Source organism: Diorhabda carinulata, chromosome 1 (genome assembly GCF_026250575.1).
Source record: "Diorhabda carinulata isolate Delta chromosome 1, icDioCari1.1, whole genome shotgun sequence".
In the NCBI taxonomy this organism is placed as follows: domain Eukaryota; kingdom Metazoa; phylum Arthropoda; class Insecta; order Coleoptera; family Chrysomelidae; genus Diorhabda; species Diorhabda carinulata.
Genome location: NC_079460.1, coordinates 22,558,443 through 22,577,441, shown reverse-complemented (window position 1 = coordinate 22,577,441; position 18,999 = coordinate 22,558,443). Strand labels below are relative to the sequence as shown.

Sequence of the window (18,999 nt, the reverse complement as noted above, 5' to 3'; positions counted from 1 at the left end):
AACTGATAAACGTTTAATTCCGTTTGATATCCTTTATTATTGAGCCCAACCTAGTTATTTTGACAAATAGAATCATTTTCGTGAACGCTAATCAAATTGAAGGATAAAATTATAATTATTCCATGTTAAGCTATGAATTTTTGTTGAATAAAACTCTTGTCTTTTCTACAAAAATACCTTTTTTATTTATTAATAAATTTGGTTTGTTCAAACTAAGAATATAAATTTATTAAAAGAGTCACCTTATGCTGCATTTTCCTCTCCAAAACGATCGAGATACTAGATTTCAATTGGAGAAACTAGACTTTCGATCTAGATGTTTGTTGGTACTAGTGCACCTTGCAGTTTTTTGACAGGTATATGTCAAAAATTTGTAATAGAATATTATTTGTGCAACCAATAAGTTTGATCACCGGATTAATAAAAGTTACCCGTAATTTAAGTATGTTTAGTACAAAGATTCTTAAGCCAACAGCTATCCGGTGAGTATAATCGTTAGTATGATTTCCATTTTACAAGAAAAAAAAAATAACCTAAGTTATATCTTGTAAAATTACGTAATTTTTTTTTAATGTTAAGGCATCTCCGTCTCATGTCACAATTAGGTGATCTAGGAAGTGGTGCCGGTAAAGGAGGTGGCGGTGGAGGAACTATTAGAGAAGCCGGCGGTGCCTTTGGCAAACAAGAAGCTGCTCGCGAGGAAGAGTACTTCTATAAACAGGTAATAAATCAAAAACACTTTCATTTTTTGATCTACTTCTCTATTGAATTGAATTTTAGCAAAAGGAACAATTACAAAAGCTTAAAGCTGACCTGAAGGATGAAATAAGTTTCCACGAAGAGCAGATTAAAAGACATCAAGAAGCTATTTCCCGTCATAAGAACAGAGTTACTGAGTTAGACAAGAAGGAATAATTGTTCATGTTCTTTTTGAAAATATGATAGTTTCTGTTATATGAATTCAATATATTTTTAAGGTTTAGTTAGTATGTCCTTTATTTCTTTTAATTGAAGATTTTGTGAATTCTTTTTGTAAACTAAACTAAACAAGTTGAAGCTGATACTGTGAAAAATACTGAAATAAACTTGAGAATCTGCAGTTCACTTTTCATTTATTGGAATAACAATTTAAAATCCACTTAAAAAATGATATTTTTCAACATTGAAAATTATCTACTTAGTTACTGAATTTATATTGGAAAAATGAGCAGTTCATTCTAAAAAAATTCATAAAAATTTAACATAATCAGTTTTTTGTTTAAATTACTTAGAACTGTGTTTTCTCCAGAAGTTTGTGAATTAACCTCATAAGAAAATTTTAATCAGTGGCCCCAATAAATTAAATATGACCACTTTTTTTGTAAGGATCAGTAAATAATTGACATTCAATACAGAGTAAATGGCAAAGCTGTTAGATCGGGAGGGATTGGACCGAAGTTCGTCCACGATTTTTTGATTCCTGCCTTTTGAAGTACTGAAAGGGTATAGAAAGTACTTACAATTCGTGGAAAACTCCTAGTGTTCTTGTCGGCATTTTTCGGGAAAATTATTTTCCTAGAAAAGAAAAAGTGTGTCCTGCCGCGGTTTTCTGATTCCTGCGTGTTTATAGTTTTATCAGGAATAGAACATTTTTTGCCAGGAGAGTTAAAAGGGTTCTAAGGGCTGAAACAAATATGAAAATTCTGATTTTGATATAAAATCGATAATAAACTATCGTTCTATAAACACGACAGGAGACACTTTCTTATCTAAGAAAATATTTATCCAGAAAAATGTCAATGGAAACTTCAGGAGTTTTTCACGAATTGTAAGTACTTTCTATACTCTTTCAGTACTTCAAAAAGCAGGAATCAAAAAATCGCGGACGATCTTCGTTTTGTTTGCTCCTCCCGGTATATGTATGTTTCGAGATCAATGAATCATTTTTTGGAACAAAATTATGGCTTATAAAATAAGCAGGAACTAGACTACAAATTAGGAGACACTACCATAAAAACTAGACTTGCTATACGTTCCGTTTTGAACGGCTTTTGGGGTTGTCCTGGCGGTTTAAAAAAAGTCGATAATACAAAAATTTAGAATATTAATAATGAAATCAATCTTCATATAGATTTATCAATCAGGACATTCAAGTGGAAATGTAGATTGAACTGTCTCTGGTATACATGTTGATAGCAACAGACTATTTAATTGAAGTGCATTTGTTTTATTTTAGGAAAAAAAATTTGTAAGAGGATGTTTTGAAGTTTTGTAAATACCATGTTTTGTATTTTGTTTCAATAATTTCATAAACATAATAAGTGTTTTGCATAAACATGCTTAACTATAAAACATTTTTATTTAGTTTTGGGTTAGGCCAGTACTAAACATCCTAAAAATATTTTACACTTTTTGATGTCTTTAAAGGCTTAGAAATTTAAATGCAAAATAATGTTGAAATTTCCGGCACATTTGAGTTCTTTCATTGTACCCTACACCTCAACCGCAAAAATAATCTTTAATTTATTTTAAACAGTCACGTCCATTACTCGTCATATGCCAAGCTAGTTATTCGTCACTGGACTGTATTTTCCTAATAATACTATTTACGTTATTTTATACAAAAATTATTAATGAAAGATAAAATCGATTTTTGCAAAAATATAAAAAAACCTAATGTTAACTAATTGTAAATCGATACAAGTATTTTCAAATTTAGATTAATTTCTGTATTTCAAAAGACATTCTCCAAATATACCAAGACACGTTAATAATATGTTGCCTAGTGTCAAATGCCAAAATGTATGTTGACAGTACGACCACCCTTTGTAAAATACATTAGCCTTGACCATAGGTCTGACTACATTTTCTCTTTTAAATATTTATGAAATCCATTACAATGCGAGTTTAATTTTAATTATTTAAGTCGAGTTGATACGTACAGTTGAATTTTTAATCTATGGTATAGTTTCTTAGTGTAATTAAGACAGGAACTTTATATCGAAAATATGGTGCAGGTAAGATATTTTAAAAACACTGTTTTTTATTAAATGAAAATTAGTAATGTCTGTTTGATAAATATAGGTATAAACGAAAACTTTGATTAACATATTCGAATTGTGTTGGGTCATCGTAGCTAACCTCTATAAACATGTATATTAGCCGAGTATTCTTTTTATAAAATTACTTGCGTGTATTTGATTTAAATTATTTGTATTATATAAATTAATTTTTCTCTCACAATTGTAGAAAAAATGCATATTCTAATTACTTATTTATCGTAATCATTTAATTTTTACCAAATAGCTGGAATCATATTCAACCTTTTAGGTAGAAGTATATACTGTAAAAAATAAAAAACTTGGAGATATTTCTATAACAAGAAGCACAAAAGTAAATGAGATTAAAAATGAAATTGCAAAAATCTCAAAACTTTCTGTAGACCGACAGTCCGTAAGATCAGATATAAAAGGAAAAGATATAAAGAATGAGGATTCAATTCCAGATATTGAAAGTACAAGAAAAATATTTGTTAAAGATTTAGGACCTCAAATTGGGTGGAACACAGTATTTTTGCTGGAATATGCAGGACCTCTTGTTCTTTATGCCGTAGTTGCTTGTAGACCTTGGATTCTTTATGGAGAGCTTGCTTACAATCCAACATTTACTACTACAGCAAAGTATGTAACATTAAGGTTATTTAGCTGTTCTTTTAGATAACGGAAATAATTATTCACTTTTTCCAAACATAAATTTATTCATTTGGCATCTTTTACTTTTTAATTAGAAAGAGAGAGTATAAATTAACAGATTTCTGTAGTTCTTTATAATTGTTTAATGTAATGTTCACTAATTCTAATAAAAATTAGTTGAAAACAATTAATTACCTATAGAAAGGTAGCTTTTGGGAAACAATTTGCATTTGATTTATTCTCTTCTTAATGTACTTATCAAGTACGAGTTGAAATTGTGGTATTACATTGAAATACTTTTTAGGATTGCTTTAGCATGTTGGTCAATTCATTATTTAAAGAGAGTTTTAGAAACATTGTTTGTTCATCGATTTTCACATGGAACAATGCCTATCAGAAATCTTTTCAAAAACTGTGGTTATTATTGGGGTTTCTGTATCTATGTTGCTTACCATGTAAACCACCCTTTATTTACACCACCACCGATTATTTTACAGGCAATTGGACTAGGTTTGTTTGCTGTAAGTATAATCAAGCTATTATAATCATATTTTCCTTAATTTAATGTTTTGATTCAAATAATATAAACTGAAATATGTACACTGTAAAGATTTATCTCTTTACACGAAAAAAATAATAAATAAAGCAAAAAACTAGACCTTGTAAGATATTTCAAACATGTTTTCTATTAATAGACTCAATATGAAATTAAATTTATTATCACCACCATCTAATCAATTATTTTGATAATTATAAAGGAACTTTATTATCAAAGTAATGTTACATATTTTAATGAGAACTTACTGGTTTTATAAATATGAATCAAAATTGAAATTGTTCATTTAACTTTCCAATGCCTTTTGTATGAGATTTTTCTATTAAATATCAAAATTTTTCAATTTACGAATATGGTACATTACAACTCAAACGTTTTTTTACCCTTGACAAAGATCAAATAAAAGATAAGAACGATGGCATTTTAAAAAACTCTTGGACAGTTTTATTTTAAGTTCTCAATCCGCAACACCATGTTTATTGCTTAACGAGAATTAACACATGGAGTGTTTTTATAAATTTTGTTCATCTTCTGTTATGAATATGATCCAAAGTACACTGAAAAATCATACACTTATATTTTGCCAGTGTAAATCATCCTATCTAATGTCATTGTCAGTTAACTGAAATTCAGGAAGCTGTCATTATTGTGGTAAAAGAAAAAAATTTTATAATTACTTACCTGATAATTTTGGTGAACAGGGCATCAAATATCAAGTAAATTCAAACACCTAAAAAATTGCAAAAATTTTTCCAAAGACTTGTATACCATTCCAATGAACAGAAGTGTACCATCATATCACCTAAATCATTTTTTTTTTCTAATTAGTTAATAAATGTTAAAATTTTAGTTATGTGAAGGTGGAAATTTAGCTACTCATGTACTACTCAGGAATCTCAGACCTGCTGGTAGTACTGTAAGAAAAATTCCTAAACCCGACAGTTGTCCTCTTAACTTGTTATTTAATTACGTGTCATGTCCAAACTACACATATGAAGTTGGTTCCTGGATTGGTTTTACAATTCTCACTTCTTGCCTGCCAGGTAAGTAACACAGGTTAATACTACTACGGGAATCTTTACAATATTGTTTAAATTTTTCAGCTGCCATATTTACTTTTGCCGGATTTTATCAGATGGCAGTATGGGCTTTAGGAAAGCATAGAAATTATAAGAAAGAATTTTCAGACTACCCCAAACAAAGAAAAGCAATAATTCCTTTCATTTTATAAGAGGTGTTTAGGGTGAATATTTTTGTTCTTACATTAATTTGGGGAAGTGGATTAAATCAATTGTTTTTTATGTCTATTCAAATAAAATTATTTTAAAGAAACATTGAACCTTCTATTTATTACTAAAATAACATAATTACACGAAGTAAACAAATCTGAACTATTACATAGTTTCTTTGTGGGCGACAAAGGGCCGTCTGAGAGTCTTATCGCGCCCTACTTGACATTACCAAAAGCAGATGTCCTTTGGTTTGAACTTTTTGATGTCATCATGCAAACTGTGAGATTTGTCCAAGGGATTGAACCGCGCTCATGTGAGAGCCGAGCACTCTCAAATGACGTGGCCTCCTCCTTCATGTACCCATTGCTCTCTCACAGTGTACCCCAAAAACAAACTGACCCTCCCCAACAAGCTAACATGATGTGTTATGATTAATATTTTAATTTTTGAGAAAAAAATTTACCCTACTATATCGAAATATTACTGATGTTTGTTTAAAAATAATAGGCTTAAATCACAAAACATACCAAAAAAAGGTCAACTTTTATATAAATCTCGGCAACACAAATTTAGTTCTGCCACCTACCAATCGTGAGGCTAGAGTTATTACTGTCAATATGTCATTCGCCATATTCCCACCACATTTCCTGCAGATCTCAGTACACAGGTAGGTAATATTATTAGAAATGTAATTTATAAATACGATTTCTTGTTGAAATTAATAAATTAATGGAGAATATATATTTCTCAGTATACAGTCAGATTGTAATTTTATATTCATGAGAATTTGTTTTAAATCCAGGTAGGGAGTATAGCCCTAGATGACAAAGGATCTTATTGGAAATAACTGAAAAATTAACAGCTAAGTATTCTTTTCAGTAATTTTCTATTTAATATTTATTTCTGGTTAGTATTTATTCACATATTACATTTTTTAATCTGAATTTTGTCAGTTTCCATTTTAAAAGTGGTATTGTAATCATGTATACAAATTTTCATTAGTTTAGTTGGAAATATATGCGAATATTATTTTGTAAATAAACGTCTCCCAGTTCTAAGGTGTTTTTTTTTTATTATGAATAACATAGAGTAGATATTCTTTATTATAAATTCAAATGAACCGTAAAAATATATTAGTTCTGCCACCTACCATCGAGGGCACTGGCATCGAAAATCCGCCATGTTGTTTCCACTGAATAACAAGTTTGCATTTCTTCTTATGGCATGTTCTGTGGCTTAAGTGGTGTTGACTCGAGCATTAATACAAACAGTGAAGCTACCGTCATTTATCAAAATATTTTGAAACCAACTAATAATTATCTTTGTCTTAGAAACTTTCTTGTAGATAAACTCACCTTTATGTCTCACGAAAATAAATTATATCATTTATTATAAGGGATTGTAAAGTTATTTGAGAATGTTCAGTCTGCATGGTTTCGAATTGTATTGCTTAATCCACTTGTTTTTGTTTTCTTCGTGCAGGGCCCCGTGCATGAGAAGGGGTTTAACCATCGAAGAATAAATCCAGTGGATGATCTTAGGGGAAAGGCCCCATGTACAACCGAAGGCTCTTCGAATGCCCAGAGGGCTTAGGTGGTCTTTTTTATTTTGTTCTTGCCAAAACAGTTCTGTTTCCAGAAAACGAGACATTAAATTTATGTTAACCCGGTTTTTTTATCAAATTTGTTATTTTAATGCGTACGTTGATAATTAAAACGATTGTTTCTTGTTTTATTGTATATATTACACAAGTACAAACATCTTAATATATGCAGAATTCACTGGCAACAAAAAGTATATCCAAAAATTCGATACGAATAAATATAAATACAAAATAAAATTAACAATTTGATAACACTGTATAATTTAATTAATACATAACAAAAATATAAAAAAACAGCTATCCACCAATAGTCATGCCGATACACAGCTTATGATCTCGCCTATCACCCCAACCACCATTACCCTTACGAAGTTTAGTCTTTTTTAATACAGTAGAATATGTTAATATCAAGTAATCAGGGTACAGATGTCTCTTTGCAGACTTAAGGATCTGTTGTACCTTCGATATCATTGCGGTAGACTTACAATTATTTTTCTTATGATGAACACCACTGGAAGAAAAATTAGATTTTGATTATTGAAGTTTTAGTTCAAGAAAGAATATACAAATATGAAACCGCAATGATTTTCATAAATTTTTCAATTTTTCAGTGAACTCACTAAGTTGGAATTTTTGTAACCGTTGATGAACCTCATCCTGAACTACCATTACACCAACAATTACACTAAGTTCATATCCGGCTCAAAGAACCAAAACAGTGTAAGTGTTGTTGTGGTGGTGGTAACCAACTTAGTAAAATCCTTGATGTTACATAGTGAACCCACTATTTACTACTACCACTGCAACAACACTGGATGATGTTTGTTGAAATTTTAGACCAGAATCTGAAAAATAACTTTACGGAACTATTGGTGATATTCATACTAAACAATCAAATTGTGTGCCCAACAAAATAAAATTTTTCCTACATTAGAACCATTTCTAAAATAATCCATAACACAAAAATGTTCCTATTTGTCCCAATAAAATTACAGTAACGAGCTCTATCTCCCAAATCAGTGTAATTGTGAGTATTGATGTATAAAATAGTGTGTTCAGCATGAATATCATCAATAATCCCAGAAACTGCACTTTAATTACACACACACATACCAAAAATCCCTCAAACTTAAATAAGGCTCAATATAGCTAATTTAATTATGAGTACTGGTCGCAGTGTTTAAATGCATAGATGGTGATGTAGCAACCTTTGAATTCAATTGGGAGTATTGAATATCCTCACCAAGGAGGGAAATCGACTGGTCCTCAGAAAAATTTAGCAAAGGAAATAATAGTAAATCAGCCTTAACTTCAAGCATTCCTTAAATCAAATTTGATTTGTACGAAATATTTTTATTAACATTACCTCCTATACACAAAGCACCTATTGGAGACTTCACAGATCTGACATTCTTGCATTTAAAACTTGATGAATATAAACTAAAAGTTTTTATGAATTCCATCTAATTTTGATGATTTTTCTTTTAAAAACATTTTTTGTGAAGTCAAAAAAGTTTTTTAGTTGAGGTTCTTGCCTTAGATATAGCTAGGGTAGAAGTGTTCACTTGATGAAGTATGTTTTTAATGTTCCCTATATTTGGTACAAATGAACTACACCACTTAGGTCTTCATAGTGCTAATTGATTTTATAACAACGTTAGTGCAATTGTTTCTAAATGGCTTTCAAAGTTTTTTAGGCTGTTTAACCCATTATTAATGCAATATTTTTTAATTATGAATACATTAAAACCTGTTAACCTTCAAAACCTGATTTAATTTGAATTCTCAGGATATGGAAATATTTAGTTGTACTACAACCAATGGTGATTTATGGTTTCGAATCCTGTGTGCTGACAGATAGAAAGCAAAAAATAACGTGTGAAATGAAGATATTGAGAAAAATTGAGTAGTAAAAAGATTAGACAAAATAAGAAACAACATAATTGAGATGGTTAGGTTAGGTTAGGTTTAACCATCAAGGTTATATGGGAAACTAAAATGAACATAAAGAAGAAGCAGATCCAAAAGGAATATAGAAATAGCAAACAACCTAAAAAAAAGACAACTGGACACCTACTAAACAAGAAGCAAAGGACAAAACCAAATAGAGAAAAATTACTTCTATACTTATGATGGAAGAGATTGTGGTTGAGTAATTGAAAAATCAATGTTATTTCTCAGTGGTTGAAATGTAATTAAATAAAAAAAAGTGAATATGTACCATTCTCCGATATGGAATACCCTGGGAGCACGGGCTACCATAGCATGGAGTTTATGCTTCAAACAGTTTTGAGAAACATGTTGTAATGACCAATCCCAATTGTAATCATCATATTTACAAAAAGAAGAAGCACATTCGACAATATTCATCCAAGTAGACCTGTTGAAAGCCATACCCATGTTATGTTTACTACTTATCCAAGGAGATATTTCAACCTAAAACACACAGAAGTGATTTTATAAAGGGGTTGAGGTTGAATTAAATTTTTAACCTTTTTTGAATCTGCGTAATAGTTGTAGGTCTTCAAGTATGTTCCCAAAGACAAAATGTTACAGTGCTTACAAGATTCTTTATAAGTTCTTTCCATCAATCTAAGCATATGTATGAAATCTTCAGCAACGTAATGGTCTTCTTCTAACAAAACTACTAAACCTGTATGGTTTCTGGTAACTTCGAGTTGATTAAACACAATATTAGCTTTCCACCACCAATGATGTTTGGTCTGTGTAAATTTGGCTTCTCGATAGTGGCCATAAACATCTGGATAAAGAGCGTTGTTGCATTTTTTCTGCAAAGCTCTAAAAATTTTATTAAAATTAATGTTGCATAACTAGTTGAAAATATATTGAAGAAGAAAAAATGTTTTTAATTTTTGTTGAAGATTGTTTATGAAACAATAACAACTCACTGGTCTTTTTTGATGTCCCTTGGGCAGTCATCTGGGTCTTCTCCTGGGAATTCATTAGGGTGGGTTTGTATGGAATATGGATAAAATATTTGTATCACTTTGCAAAAATCAATGCTTTGGACTAGACTATTCATTTCCTCGTCATAATAATCATGAGAAAATACAAGAAGTGCCTGAGATATACCGGGTGCTTGTGCTAAGCTGACAATAAGATGGCGTAAGTAAGTAATTCTGTCATGGATCTGAACTACTATGACTATAGAGTCATTTTGAAGTGGTTCAAAAATATTTTCGTTGTGAACGATTTGCTGTCTGTTGTATTTTGCTATATTTCGTTTCATCTCTGATATATTAGGAGCATTAGTATAAAAAATGTTAGTGTAGCTGCCGTTAGAAAAAGTAATGGTGAAATTTTTTGGTCTCGGTGATAGGAATTTGTGCAGTACAGCTGGAACATTACTCAGAATAGCCGCGTTACTGTCGTTTACTTCTGAGTATTGTTGGGAGGAGCCAGCCAAGCTCAAGAAGTTCAACTGGAGCCATATGAACACCAAGATAAATATTACTAGGCCGGCACGGATCCATGCTGTTCCACTGCGACGGCGCCATATCTGGCTACTCCCACTGCTCATTATTGTACTGCATATCCTCCAGACCTAAAAATAATTACGAATAATCCAAGTAACAAACATTTAAATATATTTAAAAAGTCTAACAAAAACAAAAAAGTACTAATATTGTTTTTAATGTTGATAAATTATTCTTTCTCTAGGTCCTTTTAAGTTCCTCTTCTTCCCTTTTATTGATTACTGTTGTTTCCATATATATTTTGTATTTTCTGCATTTATTTCCAGTCTGTAATTGCTTGCTTCTCCTTCTAATTTGTTGATCGCCTTTATTGATTCCCTCTGTCCATTTGCTATGATAGTTACATCATCTACGTTTGCTACCATCTGTGTTGCGTCTGTTATAATGTTCTTATTCTGTAATCCTGCATTTCTCTTAATACCTTATTATATATTATATTGTCTAGCATTGGTGACTTTGGGTCTCCCTGTTTGACGCCTTTATTTGTGTGTGTCTTTTCTTATGTTGTGTCTTGGAATCTCACTTTAATATCACTCTTATTGAGAATTATTTCTTTTAATTTTCTTAATTTTTTGGAATTCCTTGTCTTTTTAGTTCTTCTGTTATTTTCTCTCTTTTTACTGAATCGAAAGCATTTTTGAAGTCAATCAAAACTATATGTATTTCTCTTTTATATTCCACTGTCTTTTTCATTATTTGGTCTACAGTGTGGATTGTGTTGATAGTTTATCTACCTGGTCTAAAGCCCTAGTTCTTTCTCTGTGAGTCCTTTCAGTTTTTTCTTTATTAAATTTGCCAATATTTAGCAGGGTTATGGCTCTATAATTTTCATATAACTCTCTATTGCCTATTCTCAAATATTGGTGTGATTATGCCTGTGCTCCACTCATCCGGGATTTTGTTTCCTTTCTATATCTGCTCTATTAGTTCTATACTATATTCTCCTGGGGCTTCATCATTCAGAGTTTTCTTATTTCATCTTGCACCTCATTTTGATGGGATAAATGCACAAAAAAGAATCTAAATTCCCTTATCAGTCTGTGGGACACAGATGTTCCTCATAACACAAAAAAATCATGTTTTCTCTGAAGGGTTAAATATATAAATTAAATTTCCAATCTCTCTTACATTTCTCAAACTTTAAAGTGATGATCTCACAGGAACAATTCACAATTCATGTTAATTTCTCAATAATACAATTTTTTAACTGGGAAAACCTACTCACTTTTCTTAAGGAATCACTACTGTTTAAAATAATCATGGTAACAACTATGAACTGATTTCAGGTGTAGAGAGTTGTTCACTTTTATAAGCTAATATGAAATGCCTAAATAATTAATAATTTGTTTACAGCAACATCATTATTTTATCATATTCATAACAATGAATCATGAATTTTATCAATAGTATAACAAAAATCGAAGAATGCAACAGGTGTTTTTTATCACATTTTTGTTCATTATAATTGCAACTTCTTAATTTTGCAGCAATGCTCCTTAATTATTTAATTACATTTTCACTTAATATTCAATTGTTGGAACAATGGCAATTAGTAAGAATTGTTATTCTTATCTATCATTTCAAGTCCCATATCATTTGCTTACAATAGTAAGTAGTTTTGAATTTTTCAAAAATTCTTGGTAGAAGTATTTCCTTGAGTGATTTCCTTTTTGATGCAGATCTATAGAATTAATTTCTTAATTATAAAATGCTTCTATTAAAAACAAAGTATAACCCACCATCCAAAAGTTTGGGAATATTAACATAAAACAATTACCCAAAATTGATAAAAGGTAAGGTCAACATTGTATTATTTGAATTTAGAGTGGAAATATTTTATTCCATTGGGCACAATGTGCTCCTAATTCAAATGTTGATTGATATTGTATGTTTGTTTAGTATAACTTTAATATTGTTCTATAATAAACTTTTACATTTATATCGTGAAGGACTATATTATGGTCCATAGGTCCCAGTAATAAGTCCTTTTCTCAGTATTTTTGAATGATGTACTTCATTAGACTCAGTATTAGACGTATAAATACGATGTTTGTGCCTAAATTTTCATGTTCATAGCAGATAGGTCTTAAACCTATATAATATTATTTGAATATAAGAATGTATTACAAAATTATTGGGTATCATGAGAGTAAATATATTTTTTGACATTAACCTGTGTCAGACAACACAGATAGCAAAAACACATTAAATTATACGCACTGTTATTACAAATTTTGAGGAATTATTTATTACTAAATATACTCACCTTTTTATGAATATTCAGTTCTTAAACGCATTTCTGCTAGTAAATTACGATTATTTTTGGATCTTCAGACTAGTAGTCTATATTATCAACAATTTAGTGGGAATAATTCATTGTTTGTTTCACTAGGCCTAATATTTCCTACCTAGGCCTGAAATGATGAAAAATAAATTTACACTCCGACGTATTATTAATCAAGATTTATTTGGACCACTTCTCGTAAATATTTTGGTCTCTTTTTTCATACAGTAACACTCCCTCAAGGTCAATTCTCTAGTGACTAACTTTTTCTAACTTCTAACGTCATTTATATATTTTTAATTAAATAAAACTCCAAAAATCACTAATTAATAGAACTACAATTGAAATTTTGAGGAAAACTATGAATATATAATAATAATAATATATATGAAATACGTATATTATGAAATTTGTTTAAATACGTCAAATAATAGAAAAGTTTTAAAATGTTATAGGTATTTTTAGTTATAAATTTTATTTTGCATTAAACAATTTCAATTAAAAAAAGATTATTCAAAACATGTAATTAGGTACAAAAGAAGAGTCCATTCAAAAAGAAGAGATAATTTGCCTATGCGGCAGTGAATTGAAAGTTGGTTTGTCAAAGTCAGACAAATATTTTGATATATTTTTGATGCATTTTTATTGAATTTATAAATGAATTACTTCTTTTAAGGTAGATAAAGTTGATAATTAAGATGCTTTCGTCTCCCTCAAATTCTATGACGAATAATAGCTATTCAAATGACCGAGGCTCTAGCTTTGAAGCAGAGTATGCTGTTGATCCTGCTTCTAGAGAATTTTTCCATTCTGATTTTAAGAAGTAAGGTGATACTTCTATAAAAACCAATAATGTTTCACATTGTGCTGAATTTTAGGCATGACGACCTCAAAGAAATGTTGGATTCGAATAAAGATAGCTTAAAACTTGAAGCGATGAAACGAATAATTGGGGTTTGTTCATTCATATATAATGTTACAAATATAATGTATTTCAATTATTGTATTTTTTAGATGGTAGCAAAAGGTAGGGATGCATCAGTTTTGTTTCCCGCTGTTGTGAAAAATGTAGTGTCGAAGAATATAGAAGTGAAGAAATTGGTTTATGTTTATCTTGAGAGATATGCTGAAGAACAACAAGATTTAGCTTTATTATCAATATCTACATTTCAAAGAGCTTTAAAAGTAATTTTTGGGGTAAGATAATTTTAATACTCTACCTAAGTTTTGTTATATTTTAGGAACCTAATCAATTAATTCGAGCAGGTGCTTTAAGGGTTTTATCAAGTATTAGAGTTAAAATGATTGCACCGATAGTGATGTTGGCTATAAAAGATGCTTCAGCTGATATGTCTCCATATGTAAGAAAAACTGCTGCTCATGCAATACCAAAATTAAACAGGTAACATCAATTTATTATTAAATTTTGTTTGATAGTTATATTCTTTTTCTACAGTTTGGATCCAGATATGAAACCAGAATTGATTGCAATTATTCAAAAGTTGTTAGCAGATAAAACAGTTCTTGTAATAGGATCTGCAGTAATGGCTTTTACAGAAGTGTGTCCAGAAAGAGTAGATCTGATTCATGAAGTATTCAGGAAATTATGTGCCTTGTTGGTAGATGTAGATGAGTGGGGTCAAGTTACTATTGTTAATATGTTGACAAGATATGCGAGGAGTCAATTTTCTGATCCTAATCTGCATGTAAGTATTGAACAATGTAGTCATTTATTGGAACTAACTAGAATGTATTTTATAGGAAAACCATGGTTCTAATGGAGAATTCTACGAATCAAGTTCAGAATCTTCAGAGAAACATGTACCTAGTCTTGATCCTGATCATAGACTACTTCTACGTTCGACAAGACCCCTTTTACAATCCAGAAATGCAGCTGTGGTTATGTCGGTTGCTCAACTGTATCATCATGCATCTCCAAGAAGTGAAAGTGTTCTTGCTGCTAAATCTTTAGTCAGATTTTTAAGGTCCCATGTTGAAGTACAAAGCATAGTTCTGAATGCAATTGCATCAATTAGTGTAACAAACAAAGGAATGTTTGAACCTTATTTAAAAAGCTTCTTTGTTAGGATATCAGATCTGACTAATGTAAAATTGTTGAAATTGGAAATCCTTACTAATATAACAAATGTTTCCAACGTTTCCATAATTTTAAGAGAGTTGCAGACTTACATTTCTAACAGTGATAAAAATTTTGTTGCTGCCACTATCCAAGCTATTGGAAGATGTGCCTGCTCTATTTCAGAAGTCACTGATTCGTGCCTTAATGGTTTAGTTTCATTGCTATCAAATAGAGATGGTGAGTCAAATGATTCAATAAATGTTAATACAAATCAGTTCATTCTATAAAAAACAAAAATGTGTACAAAACATATTTTCCAGAGGCCGTTGTAGCTGAGAGTGTAGTAGTCATAAAAAGACTTTTGCAGACCCAAGCAGCTGATCCCAAAGAGATTATCACTCACATGGCTAGATTATTAGATAGTATAACCGTTGCACAAGCTAGGGCTGCAATACTTTGGCTTCTTGGAGAACACTCACAAAAAGTTCCTCAAGTAGCCCCAGATGTTCTTAGAAAAATGGCCAAATCGTTTCCTGATGAGGTAAATACGTTCTAGATTAAAATAAATGTAGTTTGAGATTGTGATAAACTTTTAGGATGATATTGTCAAATTACAAGTAATGAATTTAGCAATGAAACTGTATATCACTAATCCCGAACAAACATCTCTATTATGCCAATATATTTGTAATTTGGCTAAATATGATCAAAATTATGACATTAGGGATAAAGCAAGATTTTTCAAGCAGTTTACTCCTAATCAAGAAGGCAAAATTAGATCTCAAGCTAAAAGAATCTTTCTAGCAACCAAACCAGCTCCTGTTTTAAAACTTCAGTTAACAGGTTATACAATTTTACCCAATTAAGTAATATTAGAATTCCAATTTAATCCCTTTCAGGCCAAGAAGAATTACAATTAGGATCATTGTCTCATTATATTAAACAAAGAGCTAATGGTTACGAAGATTTACCACCATTTCCTGCCAATCCTCCTCCTGGAGACGTCAGAAATGTGGAACCAATCAGAGGAGAAGAAACTAAGATTCATAAGAGTGTTGTGAGTAACCAGTTTTTATTAGATGTTATTGAAAATTACCAGTTATTTTGTAGGATAAAAAAAGAAAAGAAGAATTTACTTGGGAATCAGAAGGTAGTTCAGGAGGCAATAGTAGTAGTGATTACGGCTCTAGCACCAGTTCATCTAGTGAGAGCGATAATGAATCAGAAGAAGATGAATCAAGCGACGAAGAATCTTCTGGAGATGAGGAATCTTCCAAGTAATATGATTAATGACTATTTTTTAAAATATATTGGTTAACACCATTTATGTGTTAATAGGAAAGATACTGATCAATCAGGAGAAGAATCTGAATCTTCTAGTGAAGACTCAAGTTCAGAAGAAGAAGTATCAAATCCATCCAAACCAAATTCAAAAATAGAAAATATCAATAACAACATTAATTCTGTTATAAACAGTAAAAAATCAAATTTGGACTTGTTATTAGATTTAGATGACATTGAAACGCCAGCTCCTGTTATGACTCCTTCCTTTGGAGGATTCTTTAGTCCTTCAATACCAGTAGATGTACCAGCTAGTATACAAGTTGTCCAGCCGGTTTATCATAACACCAAGACTATGGAGCTGCTGAATAGAATTAATGGAAAAGGACTATCAGCTACTTACAGGTTTACAAGAAGTCCTCATCTGTATTCACCCAGTATGACTAATATAAATCTGGTTTTTATGAATAATTCAAGTGAGGATATTGAAGATATAAGAATTGGAAAGAAGGTTTGTATATTGGCAATTGTTTAAGACAAAATGTCCCTTAAATATGTCCACTGCTGCTTATATAAATGTATACAGTTTTTCTTCTTTTCTCTCTTTGAAAATGTTGTACTGTTCATCATAATTTGGGATAGAGAAAATAGAATTGCCAGTATATTATGCATACTAATTACTATTTATAACAGTTGTGTATGCAAAAATGATTGATTTTATAATCATAACTAATTATTGTAAGTAAATTGATTATTTAATCAAACCCTATCTTATAAATAACCCAGTAACCAATGGACTGTTCAAAATATCATTTGTACTATATAATTGAATAAATATTACTGCTACTTTTCAGAAACTGACTAATGAGAATGTAATGATGTAATAATTTAACCTCAAATTTAATTTTGGATATACATCATTAGTTGGGTGAATTCCATTAACAAACTTTTCATTTTCAGAATTTGGCAGTGGGTATGAGTATGCATGATTTTGCTTGCATACCAAAATTGCCCCCAAATTGCTCTTTTCCTGCAACTTTGGGTATTGACTTTAACGATACCATTCAATCAGCAAATTTTGAGATTGTGTCTTCCTTAGGTAAGTCTATACATTTCATATAGTTTCAATAGATATATAGATTCCCGAGCAATCGCACAGGACATTTCAAAGGCTTTTTAAGGGTTTGGCATGCTTACCTTCTAAATAAATTGAGATTGTACAATTTGTAATCATCACTGATCAACTGGCTTTGGTGGGTCACACCTCAGAAAAGTTTGAAGTAAACACTCCAGGGGTGCAACTTGTCACCTACTCTCTTCCTCTTGTACATCAACGATCTACTCGACAAAACTGCCAATCTATAGCACACTGGTATCGTCGTTTAAATCAGCCACTTCCATAAACTCCACTAATACATAAACTCATAGGCAACAACAGATCACTACCATCAATACCGGTCTTGAAAACATTCTAGAATGGTGCGTAAGCAATCTGATTGAGTTCAAAGAGCCAGTCTGGCACTATGGCTCAGGATTTGGTCCTGCCTGGACAAATTCGCTTGGTAGGTGTTGAGGTAGGGAGCAATATGTCCTAGGTAAGCTTCACAAAAACTTGGAGCCCTCTCAAAAACCAACAAGCAATTTAAAATACATAATTTTATATATACACACAATTATTTCTGATAGTATTGCATTTTTAAGGTAATTGTAATGTGTCTCTAAAACCGAGTATTGGAGAGCTTCTACGACCAGTTTCTATGAGCTCAGCATTGTTTCTCCAACATCAAACAAAACTACGTGGTATGACTGAGCATTCCAGACCCCTGATTAAATGTGTTCCAGATGTTGAGAAGAAAATTAAAGAATTTACCAATTTAGGTCCTTGTGATCGATCTGATCCGAAAGCCTACAGGTAAGGTTGAATTATAGAGATATTTATATGTTATGATATCAGGTTGTTTATGATAGTTATTAAAGGAAAATACAATTTAACGCTTCAAAACTATAAATAGAAAAAGGAAATTTTATTGTGAAGTACAAAATTGTTCACTTCGTCTAATTATGTATTGAATGATTAGAGTTTGTTGTTTTTAGGTTTGCAGCTCAAACTTTGACATCTTCCTCTCTGATTTTAGTAAGTGTTGAAACAGGTGAAGCTCCAACTTTGACTGTTAATTGCGAAAACATTGTATTTGGCTCTGTTATGCTTAGCGAGTTGTTATCTAAACTTTCTTTGTAAACTTTCGTTATTTTCAAACAAGATTAAATCTATATTTATTTCTTTCTGTTAAATAATTTTATATCGAAATTATTTTATTCTAAAATTACTTGTTTTGTATTAAACTCATTTGTATACATCTGTTGATATTTTTCTTAGTTATTTTTTCCTACATAATTATCCTAATCTGTCCCGTAGGAGCTACAAGTGGTTTAAGGCTAGTCATCAATAAATAATGGACTAGTTTTACTGCATATCGCTGTTTTGTTTATTTCATCAAAATTGAAGAATTTTTAATTAACATGAATTTAAGTGATTAACAATTGCACATATTATTTATAACAATAAAATATTTCTAAATTGTTGATAGAACTAAAAAACAATTAGTAAAAAATATCTGTTACTTCATTCCTACAATCTGCCTTTATTTAGTAGTGGGGTATACCCTATTTTTGGTCATTAATAATCGAAAAATTAATATTTTCAATATTTTTTCATTTTGTTTATTTTTGCGAAACTTTTAAGTTTGAAAACCAATATTTCAACGCTTTTGGCCAATAAAAAACCAAAAATTTGT

At 30.7% G+C, this 18,999-nt stretch overlaps 4 protein-coding genes across 4 annotated transcripts; 3 read left to right on the top strand and 1 right to left on the bottom strand.

Moving 5' to 3' along the window:
- Window positions 1-271: 271 nt before the first annotated feature.
- Window positions 272-1,099, top strand: LOC130890980 (ATPase inhibitor mai-2, mitochondrial-like). Its single transcript, XM_057795468.1, has 3 exons — window positions 272-482; window positions 580-721; window positions 781-1,099. Exons 1-3 carry the CDS (start codon window positions 361-363, stop codon window positions 913-915), a joined length of 399 nt encoding a protein of 132 aa, XP_057651451.1. The 5' UTR covers window positions 272-360; the 3' UTR covers window positions 916-1,099.
- A 1,623-nt stretch (window positions 1,100-2,722) lies between these two features.
- LOC130893698 (probable very-long-chain enoyl-CoA reductase art-1) lies at window positions 2,723-5,559 on the top strand. Its single transcript, XM_057800008.1, has 5 exons — window positions 2,723-2,996; window positions 3,310-3,659; window positions 3,976-4,192; window positions 5,078-5,270; window positions 5,331-5,559. Exons 1-5 carry the CDS (start codon window positions 2,988-2,990, stop codon window positions 5,456-5,458), a joined length of 897 nt encoding a protein of 298 aa, XP_057655991.1. The 5' UTR covers window positions 2,723-2,987; the 3' UTR covers window positions 5,459-5,559.
- A 1,622-nt stretch (window positions 5,560-7,181) lies between these two features.
- Window positions 7,182-11,848, bottom strand: LOC130893689 (alpha-1,6-mannosyl-glycoprotein 2-beta-N-acetylglucosaminyltransferase). Its single transcript, XM_057799997.1, has 5 exons — window positions 11,785-11,848; window positions 9,972-10,627; window positions 9,555-9,861; window positions 9,284-9,498; window positions 7,182-7,573 (listed from the first exon to the last, which is right to left on the bottom strand). Exons 1-5 carry the CDS (start codon window positions 11,818-11,820, stop codon window positions 7,360-7,362), a joined length of 1,428 nt encoding a protein of 475 aa, XP_057655980.1. The 5' UTR covers window positions 11,821-11,848; the 3' UTR covers window positions 7,182-7,359.
- Window positions 11,849-13,407: 1,559 nt separating this feature from the next.
- On the top strand, window positions 13,408-18,561 carry LOC130892668 (AP-3 complex subunit beta-1). The gene is made up of 14 exons (XM_057798190.1): window positions 13,408-13,666; window positions 13,722-13,797; window positions 13,858-14,028; window positions 14,085-14,245; window positions 14,300-14,549; window positions 14,605-15,160; window positions 15,244-15,464; window positions 15,520-15,766; window positions 15,823-15,980; window positions 16,034-16,200; window positions 16,262-16,715; window positions 17,165-17,303; window positions 17,906-18,116; window positions 18,299-18,561. Exons 1-14 carry the CDS (start codon window positions 13,542-13,544, stop codon window positions 18,441-18,443), a joined length of 3,081 nt encoding a protein of 1,026 aa, XP_057654173.1. The 5' UTR covers window positions 13,408-13,541; the 3' UTR covers window positions 18,444-18,561.
- Window positions 18,562-18,999: the final 438 nt, after the last annotated feature.